The sequence below is a fragment of the Misgurnus anguillicaudatus genome, chromosome 17 (assembly GCF_027580225.2).
Source record: "Misgurnus anguillicaudatus chromosome 17, ASM2758022v2, whole genome shotgun sequence".
In the NCBI taxonomy this organism is placed as follows: Eukaryota; Metazoa; Chordata; class Actinopteri; order Cypriniformes; family Cobitidae; genus Misgurnus; species Misgurnus anguillicaudatus.
This window is the reverse complement of record NC_073353.2, coordinates 26,799,739-26,822,838: the sequence shown is the minus strand read 5'-3', so window position 1 is coordinate 26,822,838 and position 23,100 is coordinate 26,799,739. Positions and strand designations below refer to the sequence as shown.

Below are 23,100 nucleotides of genomic sequence, written 5' to 3'. Positions count from 1 at the left end.
TTGTGTTCCTATATGGAAGTAAATGTTTACAATCAGCTGTTTTTACTATCATTTATCATCATATCTTCTATTGTGTTCATCAGAATAAAGAAACTCATACAGGTTTAGGACAACATGAGGGTGAGTAAATGATGACATCATTTTCATTTTTGGGTGAACTATTCCTTTAATTTTTCTCATCGCCCCAATATTTATCTATCTTTCTCTCTACCTCTCCAGGTCAATCAGTGTCAGAGTCTCCTTAATCTTCTTTTATCCTATGCAATGATGTTTGCTGGATCTTCAATGAGCAACAAGTCTTCACCTAGTACATCTCCACAGCCCCCTCTTAGCCCTTTGGTACAGTCGGACATGGAAAGCCATGAGGACCCGAAGCCTAACTCTCTAACCCCCTCCTTTACCTTACCATGCTGGGCTACACAGGCCCTGTGTGACTTGGCAAAGTGTGAGACAGAACTTAGGCGACTGCGTGAGCAACAAGTAGTCGAGGCACAGACAATTAGTCGAGGTGTGGAGCGTGCACTGATCGGAGCACAAAGGGAGGAACGACGTTTGTTAGAGAGGGTAGAGCAGGACCACCGGGATGTACAACGCAGACTGGAACAGGTGCAGAAGGAGAACGCAGCAGCTATAAGAGTTGGGCAAAGATTGGTGGACCAGCGATTAATTAAAGTTATTAAGCTTCGAGAGCTAATAAAGAAAAGTGGTGGTGGGGATGGTAATAAAAACAGAGATGAGGATCAGAAGAAAGACCAGCTTCTTAAGGGGGTGGCAGACCTGGTTCAACCTTGGGAAGTCTCGCTTGCAATCAAACGTGTATCTTTTAAACCTAGTGCCCAACCAAATGTTGTAACCTTCGGTGAGATCAATATACAAGACCACAATGTTCAATTTCCAGTCGGTGGCTGTGGACAGCAGGGACAAATGTGTTCCCTCCATGCTGCTGAAGCACGCAGTGGGGGTCGGTTGAATGTGGAGGGGTTGAACGCAATTGATGTAAAAAGTTCTGGAGAAAGCCAGATGCTCAGTCCTAGGCCGAAGTCCAAGCACTCAACATGTAGTGGAAACCTAAGGGTTGTTCGTAAGCTCCGTTTATCAAACCGAACTGATGAAGAATCAGTGGAAGTGGTGAAATCCCCACAATTGTGCCAGAGGACCTCAAATCAAATCTCTTGTGTACTCGATTCATCACAGGAGGATGAATGTGAGTCTCCCTTATCTGAATTCAAAGGAGACGAACTCTTTTTGGCTGTACCATCATATAGTCAAGGAGAGTCAGAGGGAGAGGACTGTGGACATTCGTGTGACCACCAAGACCAGGCGTTTCACACCAGAAGAAGCAGGTCTTTGAGAGAAACATCACGATTTGGATCTCCTCAGAGCCCCAGAGAGCTGCCCTGTATGCCAGGCAGCGACAATCACTTCATACGTAACAGGTCTTGTTCCCAATTAAGTGCATCCTCAGATGACCATGCCCCCAATCGTCCATCATCGCCTGCTGAAAGCGTGGATTCCGGGTATACCTTCATTGTTAGCTCACCTAGAGATTACACAAACTCGCTCCGCCCCAATGCCCGTCTCTCTAGATCAGCTGCTGACCTCTCCCAAGGTAGCCGACCCCGAACCAGAACAGAGCAACAGAACAAGTCCACATTCCAAAGAAAAAGTGACGTGACACGGACCAAATCATATCCTAGTCATAGTAATATCTCTCCCAAAAACACCCAGCAACATGTCACTCGTTCCTGCAGAGTGCCTCGTTCACTCTCTATGTCTGTTATTGATAGCTCATCTCAAAACAAACCGAACCACCTCACAATAGGAAGGCAGAATACTCAAAACGAGAACAGGCTCCGGATCGAAAGAAGTGAGCCACCCCTTCCAGATCTGGAGGAAGATACAGAATTACTAGCACCAGAAGAGGTACGTCTTATACGGCAGTTTGGCAAACAAGGCTCAGGACGTGCCGATCTCACACTTCCCAGTGGTGTTCATGCAACACCGCAAGGTCAACTTTACCTGGTGGATTGTGGGAACGCACGTGTCCAGGTAACCGATGCCCATGGCAATGTCCAACAACAAGTGAGTTGTGCAAGTAATGACTTAGGAGGATCTTCAAGACGCTGTCGCAATTACTTCGATGTCGCTGTCAATTCCAAAGGTCTGATTGCTTTGAGCTGTGCGGCTGAAAGAGCTCTCCTAATCTTCAGTCGGCACGGACGGCTCCTCCAAACTTTCGGAGGGGGAACCTACATTGCAGGGGTGCCTCGAGATGAGCTAGAAGCACCAAGGGGAGTGACAGTTAACCAAAGAGATGACTTCTTAGTTGCAGATATACGGAAGGGTACACTTACCGCTCTTAAGCTTGAACCAAAAACTGGCTCCAGATTGGAACGCACTGTGGTGACTGGCTTCCACAGGCCTTATCTGGTTGCAGCAAGCCTGCAGTCTGGTCTGGCTGCGGTATCTGAGCGAGGCAATGAGATGGGGCAGGAGCCTTGCGTGAAGATTCTAGGACCAGGTTGGGACACCTTACGAATCCTGGGTGTGTGTCCTAGTTTAGGACCTGTACTATCCTGTCCTTGGGGGCTCTGTATTGACAAGGATGGGGATGTGTTGGTGGCAGACTGGGGGGGACAACATCGGGTGGTCCTATATCCCGCTGAGGGCCCAGGGCGAGTGATTGTGTCTGATGGACTGAGTAGCCCTCGTGGACTGGCACTATTACCAAAGGACCTTCTAGTTGTGTCAGACAGCATGCATCACTCCATTAAGATTTATCAGTACAAATAAAACATAACCACTAAAGTCACCATAACAGTGATGATTTATAAGCTTGGTTAGGCAGTGTTAGAAGGTAAGTATTTGGTCAAATTGAGTTTACTAATGATAAACAACTCATATTGCATAATATACTGTAGGAATCAAAACCTTAGGAGAGTGTGCCAGTATTGTTACTCAGAAGTATACACATAGAACATATTGCAAAAATGTATTAATTTAATTTAACCTATTTAGTTGTTTATTTTAGAAAAGTCCCTAGCACGGTGTAGTATAATATAGTGAATATAGTTTAAAATGATTGCTGACCCCTGACGTTTTTAGCAACACAAGGCAAAACTCGAAATTTGGAACAAAAAGGTGTTCCAAATTATAGTCTGTTTAAATGTAGGTTGACTTTGCTCACGAATTTAGTTTTTTGTGTTTGTTCTTTGACATTTGTTTTGATTCCCTTGTTGCTTAAATAGTGTGATTTATTTCCAGTTCACTTGTTTGACATAGTAGTGGTAAAATTGTTGTTTTTTAACCCCAGGAATCTTTCCAGCAGGAGGCAGCAATGAGATATTTACATCAGTCTTTATGAAGTCGTTGTATGTTTTGGGAAGTAAAAAAATACAAATCAATCATCTTATGACTTAAGAATCGATCAGGCTTTTTGTTTGCACTTTACACTGAAAAATCTAGAAATGTAGATTTTGTTTTAACCTATAAACAAGGGGGCTGGAAAGGGCAGAAATTCACTAGGGGAACTATCTATATTTTACTTAGTATTTTTGTCTTGTTTTCGGTAGAAATATCTAAAAATTCTTAAGATGTATTTTCTTGATGAGCAGATGACCTAGGAAGGTAACTCTATAGTTTTTGGACAGAACATATCAAATGTGGGTGAATTTGTGCTTGAAGCAAGCAAAACATCTGCCAATGGAATAAGAAATTGTTTCTTAAATTTACTTAATACGAGAAAAATTCAGCAAAAAATGTCTTATTCCCTTGGCAGATTTTTTTGCTTGTTTTAAGCACAAATTTGCTTAAATTTGATGTGTTTTGTCTAAAAACTAGACTTATTTTCTTGGGTCAGTTACTCTTAGGTCATAATCTTGATTTTGGAATTTTTTGATATTTCTACTGAGAGCGGGACAGAGGTACTAGGTGGGAAAGTCATTTGTGCAGTGTAGATGACTTCTTAGATGGGTTTAAAATAACTAATAACGTAAAAAAAAATTATGTTTCCTCCTAAGTATGTTTTCTTAAATAACTAAGTCACACAAATTTTTAACATAAAATCTGATTAAAGAAACAATTTTAGAGTGTGAAAATTTGGATAGTTAGTTAATGGATATTTTAAGATGAAAATCTGAAATTAAACTGATATATCATTCATACAGTGTCTCTGTGATTGTGAAGTGTCATGTGACAAGTGTGATGATGCATTAGAAAATAATAGTTGCAATAAAAAAAACTCATAATGGGGAGTCATTTTATTTAAGTTATATAATAATTTACTCCCCTGACTCCATCCCCCAGCGTTCCCCACATTTCTAGCCCTGGTTATGAAACAAGCCAACATTTTTTTACAGTGTACCACTGCTACAATATAAGATTAAAGAAGCCTAACTTTAAAACATAAGTTTTCATAAATCTGCTTGGTCCTGAAATGATAACAGACATTGTAGTCAGTGTCACATTTTTCAGTTTCAGGCGTGAAATCTTTAAAAGTGAAGCCAACGTTAGTCAAATCTTTTTAATCACACACTTTTCCTTTTAGCTCTGGAATCCTCAGAGTCCGGTAATGACTCTTTACACATTAAAAACAAACCAGTTCTGCTATCTTTAGGAACAGAATTTTGGGTAAACATGCAAGTTTTTTTTTTTTTTGCTAGTTCACAAAGAGCAAAGTTGGAAATGCTTTGATAAAAGACATCTGCTTGTTTTCAGAAGTCAAGCATGCATACAGTCAACATCCTTTTATAGAGAAAAATTTTGACAGAAGTGTTTTTGTGTGTTTTGTGATAAACTATTCTTGTTATAACTGTTTTATCCCATAGTGAGGTCAAACAAAGGCCCAAGTCTGACTTTGTGCAAAAATGTGGTCAAAATATGTACCCCAGCTGTACTATTAAGTTCAGATATGCATACATCTGGTGAGACTGCACTAATATGAACTCTTTAGATGCAAAGCTGTCATTTTTTAAGAAGATTGACAGCTGGTGTATATATTTTGACAATTTTTCTGTTAGTGTGTATCCCTAAAACCAGAAAGACTTCAAGCATCTCATCACACAAGTCTACACATTTCTGCAATGATTGACCTTTAATAGTGGTTTAACACACTCAGTTGAATAGCAGATGATGAGATTATGTTTCAGCCCATATGAATGTGAAATTGTGGGAATATACTGGTAGATGAATTTCCCATGAAGGCAAACCTGTTCACCCGTTCCAATCTAGACTTGTTTTACGTTGTTAAATATAAGTATGGGCTTTTATATTGAATATTTCTGTCATGTGCTGTTCTAACAAAACCATTTTAATGACCATTTAATAACTCGGTGTGGATGAATATAATTAGATATAATTATATTCGTTTTTCATTTTGATCAGTTTTATTAAAAGCTTTTTTGTTTTCTTTGATACTGATTAAGTATTTTTCCATGAATAAGGTATGGGGTAAAGTATACTATTGAGAAAGGAATGTTAGACAGCCCCAAAATGACTCTAATAAAATGTATCCTGTAGTTTCTACATATAAAATAACTGGGTGCCAGTTGTCCTTCATTATAGAGGAATTCTTGAGCTTGCAGTTTGCCCAAACCACATCAGCTCAAACTGGGTTAAGACAGTAGGAATAAAAAAAAAGAGCACAGATAACTTACTTTCAAAGAGAAAATGACATGCCTCAGCAGTTTGAGAAATTATGTCTCGGTAAGAGAATTTTTTAATGGAACATAATGACAGTGAAACTCTTATGAGGGCTCACTTAACAGTTTAGCAACAATTTTAAAATCTTTGTATGCAGCTGCATATTTGAGTTCTGCTCCTCATGCAACCAATATTAAAATCTGGTTGTGGAGGAGGATTATTAATACCAAGCTTTTCTTTATCATCAAAAAGAGTTGAGAAAAAGAGAATATGTTTGTGTTGATGTAATATCTTAATGAAATGTATTTTTGTTTTTCCATTTAAATGTATAATATAAAACTGTTCCTTACTTTGTGTATGTGTGTATTATGGGAAGGTATAGATAAAATATGATTTCTATTTGTATATATTTTAGTGTGGGTAATGTGTACACTGAAAAAAAATATTCATTCAATTTACTAAATTTTTTTAAGGTAAGTGGTTGCAATCAATTTATTTAAGCTACATTTAAAAAAAAATAGAAAAACAAAACAAAACTTTTTTTAAATGTAGCTTAAATAAATAGATTTGCAACCACTTACCTTTACCACTTAAAAAAATTTAGTAAATTGAATAAATCATTTTTTTTCAGTGTACTGTACATCTGTTACTGTATGTGTTTGCTTTAAGGGGCTTTATGGTAGTAGCAAGTAAACTTAAGAGGGGCAATAAAAATACCCCTCACAGCAAGTGTGCGTGTGTTTGAGAGAAAGACAAATGTTAACAAACATTAACCACTAGGGAGTACAAATAAGGTAGAGCTTACTGTAACGTCTGACATTTTCATAATTGCATGTGTTTTTTATTTTTATTTGAGCCCCAATATTTACTTAAAGCCAGTTTGGCCAAAACTGAAGTGTAATAATTCAACCATTTTACAAAATAGAAAACAAGGTACACACACAAAACCAGAAAGTATATCAGGATTGTATGATCCTAAACATAGTTTTATTTAGTGCATGTCAATAAAATGTAACGTACAATAAGTATAAACATTATAAATTACCTATGACAAATTGTTAAATTCACATCACACTGTCTTTCTGTATTCTGATGAACTTCTCAACTTTTTATCCCACCTTAAAATCTCAATCAGCCCAAAGCCCATAAATATTACATTTGCCTGGCTGATAAGTCACTTCACTGTTGACGAAATTAAACAATAACTTGACAATTTGTACATTTAAAATTCAAACAGCTAATTTTTCACAAATTAAGTAAATTAAATGCACATGAATATTTCAAATGACTTTTACAAGTCATCAAAAACATTTAAAATATAGTCAATACGTGACGGTGGCAGTTAGATTTGTTGGCATCCTTGGGTATATTTTCAAAAAGCCCTTTTTAACTCTTTATGTCCAGTACTGGGTTCTCAACACCCAGGTGTAAACTAAATAAAAAAACTATGTACAGAAAATGTGTGGCCTCATTTTTAATAGCTATCATTATTCAGCAATACAAAATGAAGGTGCATTTAGTTTCCATTACCTAGGACTAAGATACAGTACAGTGAAGTAAACATTACTGTCCTGTTAGAAAACTTGTCTTAGGCTCAAAAGGACACATTGAACCACACTGTGTTTGTAAATATACCCAATAAAGTGACTAACTGCTATTTAGTCACATCTTTAATGCCAAATTATTATATCCATGAAATGACTTGATGCCCATTACCAGCAGAGGAAATCTCCATTAGTGTCCATCTAAATGTAAATATATTTTCCTGTGATTGTATAAAAAAGTATGAGGGAGTGCCAGCTGCTCTCCATTGTGATGAGATGAGGGGAAAAGCTCTGGAATTTACAAAATCTTGAGCCTTTGAATCCAAGTTCCTCTATGCTCCCCCTTTCTTTTGTGCTTTGGGGTCAATGGGTTAAAGAGGGGTGGAGGTCAGTGTGGTACGACTCTCTCATCTGCCATCCACCTCTACTGTCATCACAGTACAGTGATTACCCATACTGCCCTCACCTCCTTGAACTCCTTAATATCCAGGTTTTCCTACAACAGACAGAGTTGTCATTAGAATTCCAGACATTTAAAGTGCTGGTCATAAAGAATGCAGTTCAAAGCACTTCCATCTAGTACAACATTCCTGCCATCTGACAGCATTCCTTAGAGGATACTAATTATGGACAATACTACACCCAAATGAGTATATCTGTTTTAAGCTGTTAAGATGTTTTACATTTTACAAGATGAAGACAATTATGGGTTCTAGCCTGTCAGAAACTTTAGGTAATGTCTTACCTCAGAGGGGGGTTTCTCGCTTGTAAAGTGCTGCACTGCTTGGCCCTTCAAACTGAAGCTTAATGGCCTGTTTGAGATTTAGATGGGGGTCAGCAGATGTCATGTCAAACATGGACTGAACAGGTAAGGCACTAGATGGTGAAATAGCTGAAAGGTCAATGGTTGGAGACATGGATGTCTTTTGAATGCTGACCCAATCCTCTCTTTGTGCATGGGATTGAAGGTAAAAAGGTGGATATCCAATAGGGTGACTTTCTTTCATTTTTGTTTGTCTAGCTTGGTTGTCATGGTTTGGCATTACCCCTAACGAAGCCATTACTGAGCTCCACTTCAAGTCGTCTACTCCATCTTGTTTAAAGCTCTTCTCAATAACATCCTCTATGATGTAAGGTGTTTTAGGTTTTAAGAGGTAGTTACCATCCCCCGAAGATCCAAGCCCTTTTACGAGTTTCTGTGAGTCTAGGAGTTCAGTAATGATGCACTGTTCATTTGTGGTACAGCTACTGGGTACAGCCTTTTGCTTATGCCTTGAAGCTCTATCCTGGAGACTGGCATGGTTGGAGCCAGGATGAGGCAAGGTGGAAGGCCGACTGCGGGAGCGAGGAAGTGAATGTTGTTGTATCTGTTGAATAAAATTTAGGCTGTCAGCAGGCACAGTCTGCACTGTAGCCAGGGAGTGAAAGGTTGAGGTTTGTGAGGCAGGTGTGGAACTGAAGCGCTCTGCTGTGGATGCTGGGGAATAGGAGGCAGAAACTGAAGTCGAGGAGGAAGAAGAGGTGGTTGGAACACCATTGACACACACCTCTCCTGAGCTAAGGGAAACCTGGTTCCTGACTGTGGATGAATTATAAGTGTTGGGTGTACCACTGAGTGAGAATGGTATGATGCCTGAGAAAGGCTTTGCTCCATAGCTCTCTAGAAGTCTGACAATGGAAACATGACCTTGTTTTCCTGCTACCTTTACTGGGCTGCGACCATAGCGGTCCACATGGTCTGGTTCTGCACCTTTGTCTAAAAGCATGGCCACAATTTCCGTATGCCCCTCCTGAGCAGCAATACTAAGTGCTGTGGCACCTTGCTGTTTGCAAGCCAAATCTACTTTGAGACCATTGCTTCTGAGAAACAGCCTGCCAGCAGCTGCATGACCTCTCCATGCCACAGAGTGCAAAGGTGGCCGACCATCAAGATCTTGTGCATTTGGGTCAGCACCATATTTCAGCAACATTGCAATACCATCCAAGTCTCCTTTCCATGCAGCTACATGAAGGGCAGTTCTTCCTTCTACATCTTTTGACTCAAGAGGGACACCACCTTTTTCTATGAGAAGGTTGGCCATGTCTAAATGGCCCTCCAGGACCAGCAAATAAAGAAGAGGTCTCCCTTCAGCATCTCGGACATCAGTGTCAGCTCCCCTACGCATCAGAAGTTCCAGAATGTCCCTATGCCCCTGCAAAGCAGCTGCTGTGAGTGCAGAGTGTCCATCATAGGCACGATGATCTATAGGTGATTTACGGTCCAGTAACATCCTGACTGTGCTGCAGTGCCCTTCTTGTGCTGCCAGAATTAAAGGGGTCCGGCCTTCCACATCAAGCTCACCCACACGTGCCATGCTACCTTGCTCTGTCAGTATTGCACACACATTTTTGTGTCCCTCGCAGGCTGCAGCATGCAGTGGTGTCCAGCCCAAGTCGTCTTTGTGATTCTCATCCAAACCCCGGTCCAGCAATGCTCTCACAACTTCTACAGTGCCCTTTGCTGCAGCCAAGCAGAGAGCAGTGCGGCCTTCTTCATCAATGCCATCCACTGCTGCTCCCCAGAAAAGCAAACGGTTAACTGTGCCAGTATGTCCCACTGCTGCAGCTGCAAGAAGAGGGGTGATGGCATGAGGATGAGCTCCAGAGCTTTCATCCACATCAGCTCCAGCTTCCAACAGGAGTTCTATCACTTCCTCTTGCCCTTCATATGAGGCCAGTAGTAATGGGGTCATTCCATCCTTGTCCTTATGTTCAGGATCTGCCCCTCGTTCCAACAGAAGGCTTACAACTTCTCCATGTCCCCGTCCTCTAGCTGCCGATGGCACACACAATGCAGCAACAGAGAGAGCAGTACGTCCATCTCCATCTGCAAGATTCACATTTGCACCAGCATTCAGTAAGATCTCCACTGCTTCTTTGTGACCCATGTAGGCTGCAGCTATTAATGGAGTACGCCCTTCACGGTCCGAGCGGTCTACCTCAGCACCATGGTCAAGAAGAGTTAACAGAACTTCCTCGTGTCCTCCCCAAGCTGCTGCTCGCAATGCTGTCCTCCCATCTGAATCGCAGCCATCAACATCTGCCCCTGCATCCAGAAGTACACTCACAGCTTCCTTGTAACCTCCCCATGCAGCACAGCGTAGTGCAGTCCATCCCTCATTGTCTGCATGTTCAAGCAATGTTTGGGCAGCAGGACTCTTGATTCCTTGCTCCTGCACCCAATTCATTAACACCTGGAGTACACCCACGTGGCCTTGTCTGGCAGCGAGTATTAGTGCTGTCTGTCCCTGATTGTCATGCAGTGAAGGGTCTGCCCCACGACATAACAGCAATGCAGCTACATCTGCAAGTCCAGCATGAGCTGCAGCTGCCAATAAGGTCCGTCCATCTAATGGGTCTGTATGGTTCACACTGATACCACTATCAAGAAGTGCCTTCACAGAGTCTTCCCTCTGGAATACACGACGAGCAATCTTGCCTCTTCCTCCAACATAGTGTACCCCCACACTGTAGCTGTTGTCTGGTGAACATGATGCAGGATAAATTCCACTTTTCATTAAGAGTTGTAGTACATCTTGCTGAACCAATACAGGTGCCTTTGAAGTATGAGGTGGTTGTGACACATTAGCAGAATAGTCTTTTCTAACACAACTAAGAGCTGGAACCCCAGTCCATAGCAACCACAGTGCCAGCATTGTCGGTTCTCTTTCATGGATTCCACAGTTAAGGAGGTGATGGGCCAGCTGGCAAGTCTCCTCTGTACCCAAAGTACTGGCTCGAAAAGAGAGGGACATGGCCAATGAAAGGTGACCATCTTTCACACAACATAGAAACTTTTGTGTGCAGTATTTAACATCAGTTAACCATTCTGCAAAGCTGCTGTGAAAGAGGAGTTTACTGCCCCCTGGGCCATCTACAATCAGTGATGCCAGAGGCCCCATTTGTGCTTGAAAGTCTCCCCGGCCAAGGTAGAAGTCACGGCTTTTGGCAATAGCGTAGAGTTGCTCAGCTGTCAGAGGTTTTGGAGATGCCAAAAGAATATTTAACAAAGGCCTAATATGGACAAACAGCCTACGAGGAAAGAGTCGTTGACAGAGCCAAAGGTAAAGGCCATTCAGAGTGCCAGGTATGTCCCGAATTTCTCTAAGTCCTACCAGGCCATTACAGACACCATCTAGTACCCGTTCGAGAAACAAGAAGCAGCCACCACTTTTGATGTGCAAAAGATTAAGCATTTCGGCCGTTTCTGGTGTAAGCTGTCTTCTCAAGGTCCCGTCCTGGTCAAGTCTCCGCAGGATATATTGTTGTACATCACGTACAGTTGCAGGCTTTCTCAAGTCATCCAGACACAACCTCCGAAAACCTACAAGGCAAAGGGTTTAGAGATGAAATCAAAGTACACCGATAGATAAAAAGAAATCCATGGTTAAAGCATCATGTTTCTTTGTTTCTTCTCGTGGGCAGAAGTAAAATATGATGGTCCTTAAGGCTTTTCAAGCCAATATGCTAAGGACCACTAAAAGCTAACAAGTGTGTGGGGTTCTCATCTGTTCTGTTATTTCATCTACTTAAAACAAAATAAATTAATAAAATAAAGCAACCAAATTTATTGAATTTATGTTTGTGTGGGCATGTTAATTTGCAATGGGTTTGCAAATACCATATGTAAAGTAAAGGAGTAAAAGCACATATTAGTTTAAATTAATGAGTGCCTAGTCTTAGCTTACTTTATAGGTGGTTTGTAAATTATGTGTTACTAGTATCTACCTGAGAACATTTTGCAAATGGCTTTGTTTCGACGACGTGTAGAGCAGACCAGCAAGATCCAGGGGGGCAAAAGCTGTATGTGTTTGAAGAGGAGCTCTGCAATAGAAGAACTAGGAGTGGTCATAGTTCCTGAAGTCAACCCGTCTCCAACCCCATCTCCTCCAAAACATCCAGACTCTAGTGAATCCACCACTATAAACACACTGTGAGCTGGTGGGGTCAATGACGAGAGGGGCTCTAAAATTGCCCTAAAAAATAAAATGAAATGAGGTGTATTACATAAATTAGATAATAATTAAAAATTAAGTTGTAATGTATTACAGAAATGCACATAAACGTATCCCTGCATATAACCAAAGCAATGTATGATTACTGTCATTTTTAACCAAACAAACATCTGACAAAAAGACAAAACAAGAGGAGGAAGTGTGAAAGCCAAAGGAAGGAGGGACATCTTATTTTTAACACAAGCAAAGAAAGGAGGAGCTTAAGAACTGGAAGTTAAAAACTGGAAAGACATGTCTTCTTTACATTGAAATGTCTACAGCTGTCACAAATAAAAGTCCAGAGGACTGAAACAGCTTTTCTGAGAATGAAACACAGAGAAGTGTGTTGGATACTATAGTACACAGAAAGGTTCTGTAAGGGATATTTATGGAATAGATTAAGGCATTTTACTTAGAAAGCCACCCAATGACCTCTCATTAGATTTTCTTATTCTCATTCATTCTCAATTTTTGTTTTAGTGTACTACGAAGGTGTGGTCACAGAGGCATGGTGACTCAGTCTTAAGGAAGCTCTGTGATTTCCTGCTTTCAGGGCTTATCAGCAGATAGTGAGATGATGCTACTTTATGAAGACACACTTTCATCTGTCTTTAAGTACTCATACTTATGTTATAGTAAATAGTTAATGAACACCAAATGTTCAAGTATAATGTCCTATCATACTGCATGTTAGTAGGCAATAACAACTACCAGAAAGCCATTTACTATTCATTTACCTTTTGAAGAATGTAAACACTGACTTGCTCTACTAAACCATACCACAGTCCTTTTATAGTTTTCCCTTTCAATTACAATCGAACATAACAGCAGCGTTCCGGAAACGGATTTTTAACACTAACACATAAACCTTTCAACATAGACCTACCATGAGGTCTGTCATTGGTTGAGAGGTCCATAATTTACATTTCTTTTGCATAGTCACTATATAAAATTTTATCATTTTATAATCATTAACATGCACTGTTTATAAAACCCCACTTTTGGAGCCTTTTATTAAAATTTGCTATTTCTACAGCGACAGGTCTACCTCAGGACTAATCATGCTAGTTAAAAAGGTTAAGCGTTTAAGGTTACTACAGTGAAAGGTTTAGTTAGATTATGCCTAAGAGAATGATTGATCTTATTTTTTATCCTTCCGTTGTGAGAAGAATAGGAGGTTTAAGGGTTTTGTACTGGCGAGGCGGCTGGTGAATACAGGATTTGCACTCTAGCACTGGCTTTGCTTGTACCATTTGCATATCCTAACTGCCAAAACGTGAACCAAGTCAAAAACTGAAAACGGGTAACAGCTGCTTTCGGCTACATTACATTTGTGCATTTAGCAGACGATATTATCCAAAGTGACTTAGTCCATTCAAGGTATACGTTTTAAAGTGCCAATGTGTAACTTTTAAAGGCTGTTTACACTTGGTATTAAGAAGTGTTTTCGTTGATCGGAACACAAGTGGACGAGAGAGACACATTCTGTTTACACCTGGTATTTAAATTCGTCTCTTTTGTCCACTTTCAACCACTTCTGTCCTCAATACTGTGAGGGGGTGGTCTGTTGAGACGGTGGGCGAGTCTATCTGCTGTCATTTAAACGCAAGCGGGAGTAATGACGGGTTTAAATGGATGCAAACTAATATTATGTCAAGTCCGCTGCTTGTGTTGTAAGTAAACATCCTGCACAGTGTTTCGTTCATGAATATGTGAGCTTTCTCTGATATTTAAGCGTGATTGATTAAATAAGATTGCGCAACTTTTATCGACTCACAAAATTAAACTAATGAAATACACTTTAGTTTTATCAATGAAAGCCCAAAGATAGTGCTGTACACTGTGTGTTCACGCCAGAAGTCAGAAAAGACGTAAAACATTGTGCTCAGTACCTCAGATTAGATAAATGAGTGGAAAGAAGGTGGTCCGTGTGGCTGTTCGAACACATTCAACCACATGCGCGTTTACACTACAAAAGCAATCCGATTGGAAGTGTTTTCGACTACCTCTGAATGTGGTTGAAAGTGGTCGAGCTCAAAATGTTTTGAACACCATTTACACCTATCTTTACCGTCATCCAGTTGTCATCCGATCGACGAAAACACATCTTAATACCAAGTGTAAACAGCCTCTTAGAATGATCTCTTTATCCAGAAGTTGTCTCAAACGACAGCATGCTTATACTGCTACCGTAGCTTCTCATTGCATTTTGAAATTGAGATTGGTTGCAATTCGCAATCTCACCATTAGTTCCGCTAAAAACATACTGTACCTTTAAAGCAACACCAAAGAGTTTTATTTACCTTAAAAAAACGTTTCCAAAAAAGTTTTAGTTCAGTCGTTCATCCACTCGAAACAGGGTGAACGGCACTTTCACATTCGCTTTGCAGCCCCCTAAACCGCACTAAAGAAGTTTCCAATCGTCGGGTCGTGGTCCTGTAGTTCGAGTTAAAACTACAAAAACTCGCTTTACGGCAGACCTACAATCCAATCAGAGCCAGCTTTGCTGCAGTAGGCTAAATTATTTACGACAGTGGTAATGGACAATTCCGCTTCCAACCTGTAGGGGGAGCAAAGAGCAAAAACTCTTTAGTGTTGCTTTAATCAGTATGTGTGTTTCCGTGCGCTGTTAACACAACACAAAATTTAACTATACTTACTTTTCATAATATTCCCAAAGAAATTTTCCAGGTTAAACTAAAACTTAAGCTGTATCTCCTGAGGCCTCATTTATAAAGCATGCGTACGCACAGATTTGATCGTAAAGTTTGCGTAGGCAAAAATCGACGGCAAAGTCAATATTTATAAAAACTGTCTTTGACGTGGAAAAGTGCTTAGCGTCACGTCAGGGTCTGAGCAGACGTCCGAACTTTTGCTTGTCTGATTGCTGCAGGTTTTTGGAAATATAAGCCATTCTTTCTGTTTGAAATTGGGTTTAAATATTGACAAGCGCCCTTTTATATGTCTGACATTAATTACGCATCTTTTAAAGGCGGAGATCTGAAACAGCTCGGCTGCACGCACAAGTTCAAGTTCATTTGCGATTTATAGATTTGAAAGGGGTACGCGCGTTTTTCTGCGCGTACGTTCGGTTTATAAATCACATGTACACATTTTTGTTAAATGATCGTAAGATCAAATGTAGGATGGTTTTTACACAGCATTTTATAAATGAGGCCCCAGAGCTTTAAACTGAGAAACAACTCAGGTTGTTTTGTATGGTAATCAACATTATGTCCTGAATACTGTTGTCAAATAAACACTTGTTGTAATGATAGCTTAAGTACATCACAGACCATGTTAGTAAATACAGCAGGGGCGGCCGCTAACGTTTTACATCCAACCTTTCCAACATTCTCTCACTTGGACTAAAGAAAAACATCACAGCAATTTGTCAGCATGCGTAAGGGAAATGTGGAATGTGCCTTGCATATCAGCTCTGTAAGACCTAAAATACAAGAGCCGGCGTAAGCAAAGACCAAACAATTGCAAAGAAAGAAATACTGTACAGTACAGAAAGAGTTGTCCGCATGGCAACCTCACCAAGGGACACAACAGCACTAAGCGCACATTACTAACTCCTTGCCCCTTTTTACTGAAGGTTGTAAATAGTGTCATCCATCTGCACTGCATTGGACTATTGTGAAAACTGTGAATAGGCGTCATTATGGCGATGAGAGGAATAAATAAATAAATGTACGCGACAGAAAAGCAGAACAATGGCCTCTTTCCTGCTTTCTACACAGAGAACGTCTTTCTGAAGGGTACCAGACGAAGATACGTCTGAGGAGAAGAATGGGGGGTTGTTTAAGCAAGACACTACTCTCAAACAAGCATTTATGCACATTTATGCATGTTAGGATTATAACAGAATAGGGTTTGATTTTTTAATAAGACTGTTATATGTTGGTAATAACTGAAGTAGACTGCTATAGATTAGATTTCACAACACACGAGTCATTTAAATGCCCCACTGAAGCGTCATTTTCCATGCACAAACAATGTGAAATACAGAGGGAGTGTGTAAAGTACCAAATGCATAGCTGTGAAACATCTGGGATTTCTCACAGGAATACAGAGCAAACACGAAATGCTTAAAGAACTAATGGTAGACAAAAAGTCCAAAGGGACCTAGTACAGAGAGTGATTTGTTGCAGAGCAAAGAAACATAACACAAACATGACACGCATGAAAAATGCAGAAATGGCAAGATTTCGATTTCAAGGAAATCCTTAAACGGATTCATTTCGCTGGAAGATATAGTAACAGTACGTTATACAGTGTTTAACATAAACAATTATCAGCTATGGTATTGCACAGTAATACAAATAGTAGTTTGTTGAAGAGGTCACAGCTGTGCTTTATCATAAATAAACCACGAGTACTGACCAATCAGCATCAAGAGAACTGTCCATTTGATTATTATATAGAAAAAATACCTGAAGGACTAGCCCATGAGGACAGTAATATTAATGTAGTATAAGAGACTATAATAATAATAATAATAAGGCAGAGTATTACAAAACACCAACCTTTTAAAAGTGTCATCAGGTGCTCTTTGGCAGTGAACGGGATCCAGGACAACAGCAATGGCAGGACTGCTTATCACTTTCACATAGTCTGCTCCCAAAAGCGGGCTCTCCTTCAGCTGTTCAACAAGCTCCAGTACGAACCTCCACACCTCAACACTGTCCGCATCCTCCCGCTGGCAATAGTGCCAGGCCAGACAACGTGATGCCAACGCTGCCCCCTTGAATGTTTCCGACTGGGGCCACACCAATTCGGTGCAAAGTGCAGTTTTTCCTGTGCCCGGTCCCCCGGTTACCAGGACCCCGGACCCCCGGACTCCTCCTTCCGCTCTCTTGGCAGGGTCCCGTGCCTCTAAACATTTCTGTAGCTTCTCAAGGGCCCATTCGCGGCAGTGGAACCCCCGACCCCGCAACAAGCTGGGTAACGCGCGCCTCATCTGGCCCTCTGGAGTTGAACATGGATGGACCGCGAGGACGTTCCGGCTTCCATAGTCCTACACAGAAGCGAAGCAGATACACTTGGGATGGGTTTAATCATCCGTTGCTTGCAGTGTAGTCAGCACAGAATGAGTTGTGGTGTATGCAAATGTTTGCTATTGAAAAGTTTCCTGGATTGAGAATCAAAGCGTGCGTCCTCAGATGACTGTTGGCTGCAGGTGTGTTGTATTTTGCAATATCATTAGTCATGCCGCAAGTTAGACGTCCTGTAAGACATAAACATAAAGCTTGAGTTTAAAGGTAAAATGTTATCTTATTAATGTTTGAATACATCCGCCCATCGCGGTCTAATATGTGTTAAGTAGCCTCTATGTAGGTTAATGTCCCTGAGAAGTGTAAACGTTGCGGCTTTGTGGTGCAATAAAAACATTGCTCTGCTTGTTTGAACATCCCGACATGTTGGTTTCTGGCTCAACCAATGGTGCGAGATTGGGCGGCACTATTTGTTTGAACAACGAATGAAAGACAATGTGACAACTCTGAAAACGAGCTGAAAATGAGCTATTATTTTTGCTTTTGTGTTTGATAACGCTTAGTGGAGCATAAACAACACACTTTTGCTCTAAATCTTATCTTTGCAATTAACTCGCCTGCCCTTACTGTGTACATGATGCCATGTGACAAGACCGCAGAGAAAGAAAGAGAAACAGAGAGACCGGTAGAATATATCTGTCAAACTCCCATGTGAGTGAAAATGTAGCTCATATACAAAGGCGAGTCAAGGTGCTGACCCACCCAAATTGTTTAAAGTAATAAAGAAGTAAAAGTAAAAAATAAAAGGAAGCTGAATAGAGATACATAGAAAATCTTACTTTGACAAAGACTGTATCCTCTTTCTTCTTTATGTTTTCTCCATGGCTTTAATTTCACTTCATATGTATTCCTGTAAGTCTCTGTGGCTTTATTTTATTCTCTTCTTTTTTTGCAGTTCTCACGATTTTGCTCGACAGACTGAAATGTACTCCTCCTTTCGCATGCTCTCTCCGACTCCCAGCTGCTTACCGGTTTTTCTGGTCTTTTATCTCCTCCCCTCTTGCTCCTCAACATGTCAGGGCAAGAAGCAAAATAGCTGACTGAAAGAGAGAGAGAGAGAGAAAGAGAGAGCAGGAGAAAAGGGAGGAGTTAGGGTTTGGGGTCAAAGTTTAAAGAGAGGTGTATGATGTCATACAGCATTTCTCTTTGTCTTTTCACATTTTCGTAAGACAGTGAGAACTAGTTCACAGTCTCCACACTTTTGCTCTAAATACACCTCATGTCTGCAATTTATTGCAAGCCATAAAACGAAACAAAAATGCCTCCACTAAACAGCCAGCAACCTCATTACAACAACTACACTGCTGACATTGTATCTTTTTACACACAACTCTAATTTAACCAGTCACTAATAAACAACATGTGGTGGGGGCGGGGTTGTGTAGTAGTTAAAGATCCAGCTACCCAGAGTCTACCCAGGGGTCGCAGGTTTAAACTGTTAAGGTTAACCCATGAAACCTCTGGTCTAACCATTGCGCCCTCGAGGAAAGAGCCCAACCCAAAATTGCTCTAGGAGTCTCCCTGTAATTATAGTACTGTAGATTGCTTTGGATATAGAGTCTGATATATAACAAGTAACCAAGTAATATGTGTGTGTGTGAGTTATTTTATGTATGTTAGATGTGTAATAACAAAGAACTGGCCTCAATAAACCCACATGATTTCTAGACGTCTTAGCATTTCTTAATGTAAAGTATTATTAAGTCACTATTTCAGATTAAAAGATATTTCATCTACATAAAATCAATCATCCAAGATATGCTGATTATTTTATGCAGTACAGCATACTGCCAAAAAAGCCAAACTGGACAATACTCAAATTGCTGATGCTCATATTTTCAAATATTTATAATCCACCACCTGTCTATGATTACAGTTGTGACAAATAACCATTTGTTTCATATATTTTTCTGTGGCATTAACTTAGAATTACGTTGATTGTATACTAGGCCTATATTTTTTGAAAAAAGCATTTTATAATTGTAGGTCAATTATTACTGCATATGTGTTAGATTTTAAATATTAAAGTATTAAATTTTTATATTACGTTTTAGACCTGCTTCACATTAGGTTTCAAGCCTCTAATTACACTCACATATATAATACTAAAAATACTGTAGCATACTTTAGTATGGATTCAATGTAGTAAACTGTAATCATTTTTACTATACTTTAGTGAATTGCTACATTAAAGGCTCAAAAATACTCGATTATCTAGAAAAATTCCTTGCTTACTACTAGAATAAATACTAAAGTTAATTTTTTATGGGGGTTTTACATATTTATCTGAAGCTTTGACTCAAATATAATTTTCCTCTACCGTAAACTATGCTTTTCCATCATTGGGTGTGTTCGACTTAATGCGCTGAGCAGAAAGGTCCGCGTATGATATCACACTATCGCGAGAACGTTTCGACGTTTATAATCGCTCTCGCGGTACTTTGATGTCATATGCAAGCCGGTCTGTGCAGCTCTGCACGAAGTCGAACACATATTATAAATACTATTGATTGACCGGAACTACATAACCGAGCGGGTTACAGGTTGCAGCTGCAGCATCTTTAATATTTCTGACGCCCACCTGAGCTCGTCTGGAAAGCAAAACATCCGATGAATCTCTCATGATACAGTCAGAACAACCCACTTGTATGGTATGGACGATCCTCGTAACAGCCTCAGCATGGCAACATATCCACGCGTGTGTACGGGTTTGCTCCACGGCACGGTTTCTCTCTGAATAAACCACGCGCAGATTTTCTACAGTGGTTTGATGTCGAGCTTCGCCGATAATTTTTAGAGGTTTTCACGAACGCAAAGCACTTCATTTGTTCAGCATTTCGCGAAAACAACACAGCTCCACACGCTCCTAAGTTTCACGCATGTTGATTGGTTTATTCTGGCGTTGTCGTTGTGGCCACACGAGGGCGCGCTTTTTCAATAGATGACTGCTTAAGCAGGCTTTGATGTCTTGATAATCATTGTGTGGACCCACACATGAAAAATACCGTTCTACACTTTAGTATTTACTGTTCTTTTTAATGTATGACATAATATTCTGTAGTATTGCAGCTATAATAAATTGATAAACTATATTGTAAAAGTATATTTGAATATTCACCACGGCAAGGTTAGTGTCCAATACCATCTAATAACACTATAAAATATGGGAAATTACTACTTTTTACTAAATACAAACGTATATTACCCTATTGTGGCGTTTTAGAAGAATTTTAGACTTTAAAATAATTATTTTCCCCTGTAGATTTTTTTATTTACTTCTAAAAATGAAAAGCCACCCTTAGGTTTGTTGAAATTTTCTCTGAATGATAAATGCAAATTGTCAATTTGTCAAGTTTTTGCACTTACTGCGGATGTTTTAAAAAACTCATAGTATTCTTACAATAGCCTTTTCCTGTTTCTGGGATGCACTGGAAATCCGCTGGCTTACATTTGGTGACAGGATAAGGAATTCGGAGAATAATGCTTGAAAAAAACTTTACAGAGAGCTTCCTCATACACACCTGCAGCAATGCTTAATGTTTTCCGCCTTTTTCACAGATGGAAAATTATACATTTTCACTGTACATTATAGGCTATATATCATATATTATGATTATGATATCTGCATTCAGATGTAGTGTTTATTCCTTTCCCATGAATCAGTGTTGCCTCCCACACAAGGTTATAACTCTGAATTTTATTTCCCTTAAGAAGCTGCTTAAAATTATAATCGGAACAGGTTTTTTAAAGAAAACGGTTAACCTTACCAAGTTCTGCTATAGTTTTTTGGCGCACAAACTGTGTAAATATCACCGCAGACAAAGTCCAGACATTGAACTGTGGAACTGTGGAGACAGTGCATTAACAGTGTCTGGCTGTTATGATTTAACACTGAAACAAGTGCAAAGCTGCAGAAAATAAAATTGTTATATAATCTTCCCTCCAGGGTTAAAACTTTGTTCTGATAAGACCCTAAAACTCTTTATAATATTGTTTGCAAAATAAAATAAAACCCATACCATCTGTTCGCTAAAAAGGCCACTCAAAACAGCTCATATATTTGTTAACACGGAAACATTGTGTTCACTTTTTAATTATTATGGGTGTAATTTTGTTATAATCTTTCAATGTGTCTAATAATATGTGACACTGCCTGTGAAAACCAAGCTAAAGTCATTTTATTTGATTAGCTGTTTTCTATATAAAAAACTTAATGTGAAGAACATCCTGTGAAAATAAACCTTGATGTCTTTAATATAGACTGAGTAAGGTCATGTCAACGATTGAAATAGTGAAATTAATGGTTTAAATCAAACTTTGATGCACGTTATCTCAGAATTTAGCCTGGTTTTCACAGACAGTGTCACATACTCTCTTAGAAAAAAAGGTACAAAAGCTGTCACTGGTACAGTACCTTTAAAAGGTCTTAATATGTACCATTTTGGTACGGATACAGTCGCGCTCAAAATTATTCAAACCCTTTGTAAATCTGCATCGTTAATACTTTTGATCTTTTCAAAAAATCTACAACAATCCAACCTTTCATTATAGAATAATAATTTTAAATGGGGGAGAATCTCATTATAAGAGGAATATTTTTCTCTAATACACTGGTCACAATTAATCATACCCTTTTATTCAATTTTTTTTGCAACCTCCTTTTCCCAAGAGAACAGCTCTGAGTATTCACCTATAATGAGTTGAGCCTGATGAGTTTGGAGAACACCTGACAAGAGATCAGGGACCATTCCTTCATGCAGAATCTCTCCAGATCCTTCAGATTCCAGCTCCATGTTGGTGCTTCTTCTCTTTAGTTCATCCCACTCATTTTCTTTAGGGTTCAGGTCAAGGGACTGGGATTGTCATGGCAGAAGCTTCATTTTGTGACTCATATTTGTGTTAGTTTTGATGTTTGTTTTGGATCATTGCCATGATGGAAGATCCAACCATGGCCCATTATATGATTTCTACAGGGACAGATATGTTTAGATTTTTATCTGTTGGTAAAAAAACACATGGGGTACTTTTTACCCCTGTGTGCACCAAAGTAATGTTGAGTGTTTGCTGCTAAAACAGTAACTTTTTTGTTTCATCAGACCATAGAACCCATTCCGTTTGTAGTGGTCAGATGAGGCAAAAAATTGCTTTTTTTAGCAGCAAACACTCAACAGGGGTAAAATGTACCCCATGTGTAAAATGAAATATAATGCTGTATCTTTAATGTTGTGGGTCTATTTTTCTGCTGGGGGTCCTGGACATCTTGATCAGATGCATCATGGATTCTATGAAATACCAACAGATAAAAAATCAAAACCTGACTGTCCCTGTTAGAAATCATATAATGGGCCATGGTTGGATCTTCATTCAGGGCAATGATCCAAAACAAACATCAAAACTAGCACTGAGCACAAAATGAATGAAGCTTCTGCCATGACAATCAGAGTCCCCTGACCTGAACCCTAAAGAAAATGTATGGGATGAACTGAAGACAAGAATCACCAACATGGAGCTGTAATGTGAAAGAATTGGGGCGAGTCTGCATGAAGGAATGGTCTCTGATCTCTTGTCAGGTCTTCTCCAAACTCATCAGGCATTATAGGTGAAGACTCAGAGCTGTTCTCTTGGGAAAAGGAGGTTGCAAAATGTATTGAATAAAAGGGTATAATTAATTGTGAGCAGTGTGTATTAGAGAAAAATGTTTCTCTCATAATGAGATTTTCCCCGATTCAAAATTATTCTTCTCCAATGAAAGGTTGGATTTTTGTAGATTTTGTAAATAAAAGATCAAAAGGATGCAGATTTATTTTCACAGCCTTCTTTGTT

At 39.7% G+C, this 23,100-nt stretch overlaps 2 protein-coding genes across 4 annotated transcripts; one reads left to right on the top strand and one right to left on the bottom strand.

Moving 5' to 3' along the window:
- The first annotated feature begins 222 nt into the window (after positions 1-222).
- LOC141350203 (uncharacterized) lies at positions 223-2,923 on the top strand. The gene has a single exon (XM_073854807.1). It carries the CDS (start codon positions 265-267, stop codon positions 2,791-2,793), a length of 2,529 nt encoding a protein of 842 aa, XP_073710908.1. The 5' UTR covers positions 223-264; the 3' UTR covers positions 2,794-2,923.
- A 3,676-nt stretch (positions 2,924-6,599) lies between these two features.
- Positions 6,600-21,989, bottom strand: ankrd50l (ankyrin repeat domain 50-like). 3 transcript variants are annotated; one of them, XM_073855257.1, is made up of 6 exons: positions 21,968-21,989; positions 18,057-18,317; positions 16,750-17,450; positions 11,952-12,199; positions 7,930-11,547; positions 6,600-7,680 (listed from the first exon to the last, which is right to left on the bottom strand). In XM_073855257.1, exons 3-5 carry the CDS (start codon positions 17,181-17,183, stop codon positions 7,931-7,933), a joined length of 4,299 nt encoding a protein of 1,432 aa, XP_073711358.1. In that variant the 5' UTR covers positions 17,184-17,450; positions 18,057-18,317; positions 21,968-21,989; the 3' UTR covers positions 6,600-7,680; position 7,930. The 3 variants fall into 3 exon arrangements, with proteins under 3 accessions (XP_073711358.1, XP_055071702.2, XP_055071703.2); XM_055215727.2 differs by lacking the exon at positions 21,968-21,989 and adding an exon at positions 19,859-20,225; XM_055215728.2 differs by lacking the exon at positions 21,968-21,989 and adding an exon at positions 19,922-20,225.
- Between the last annotated feature and the right edge of the window lie 1,111 nt (positions 21,990-23,100).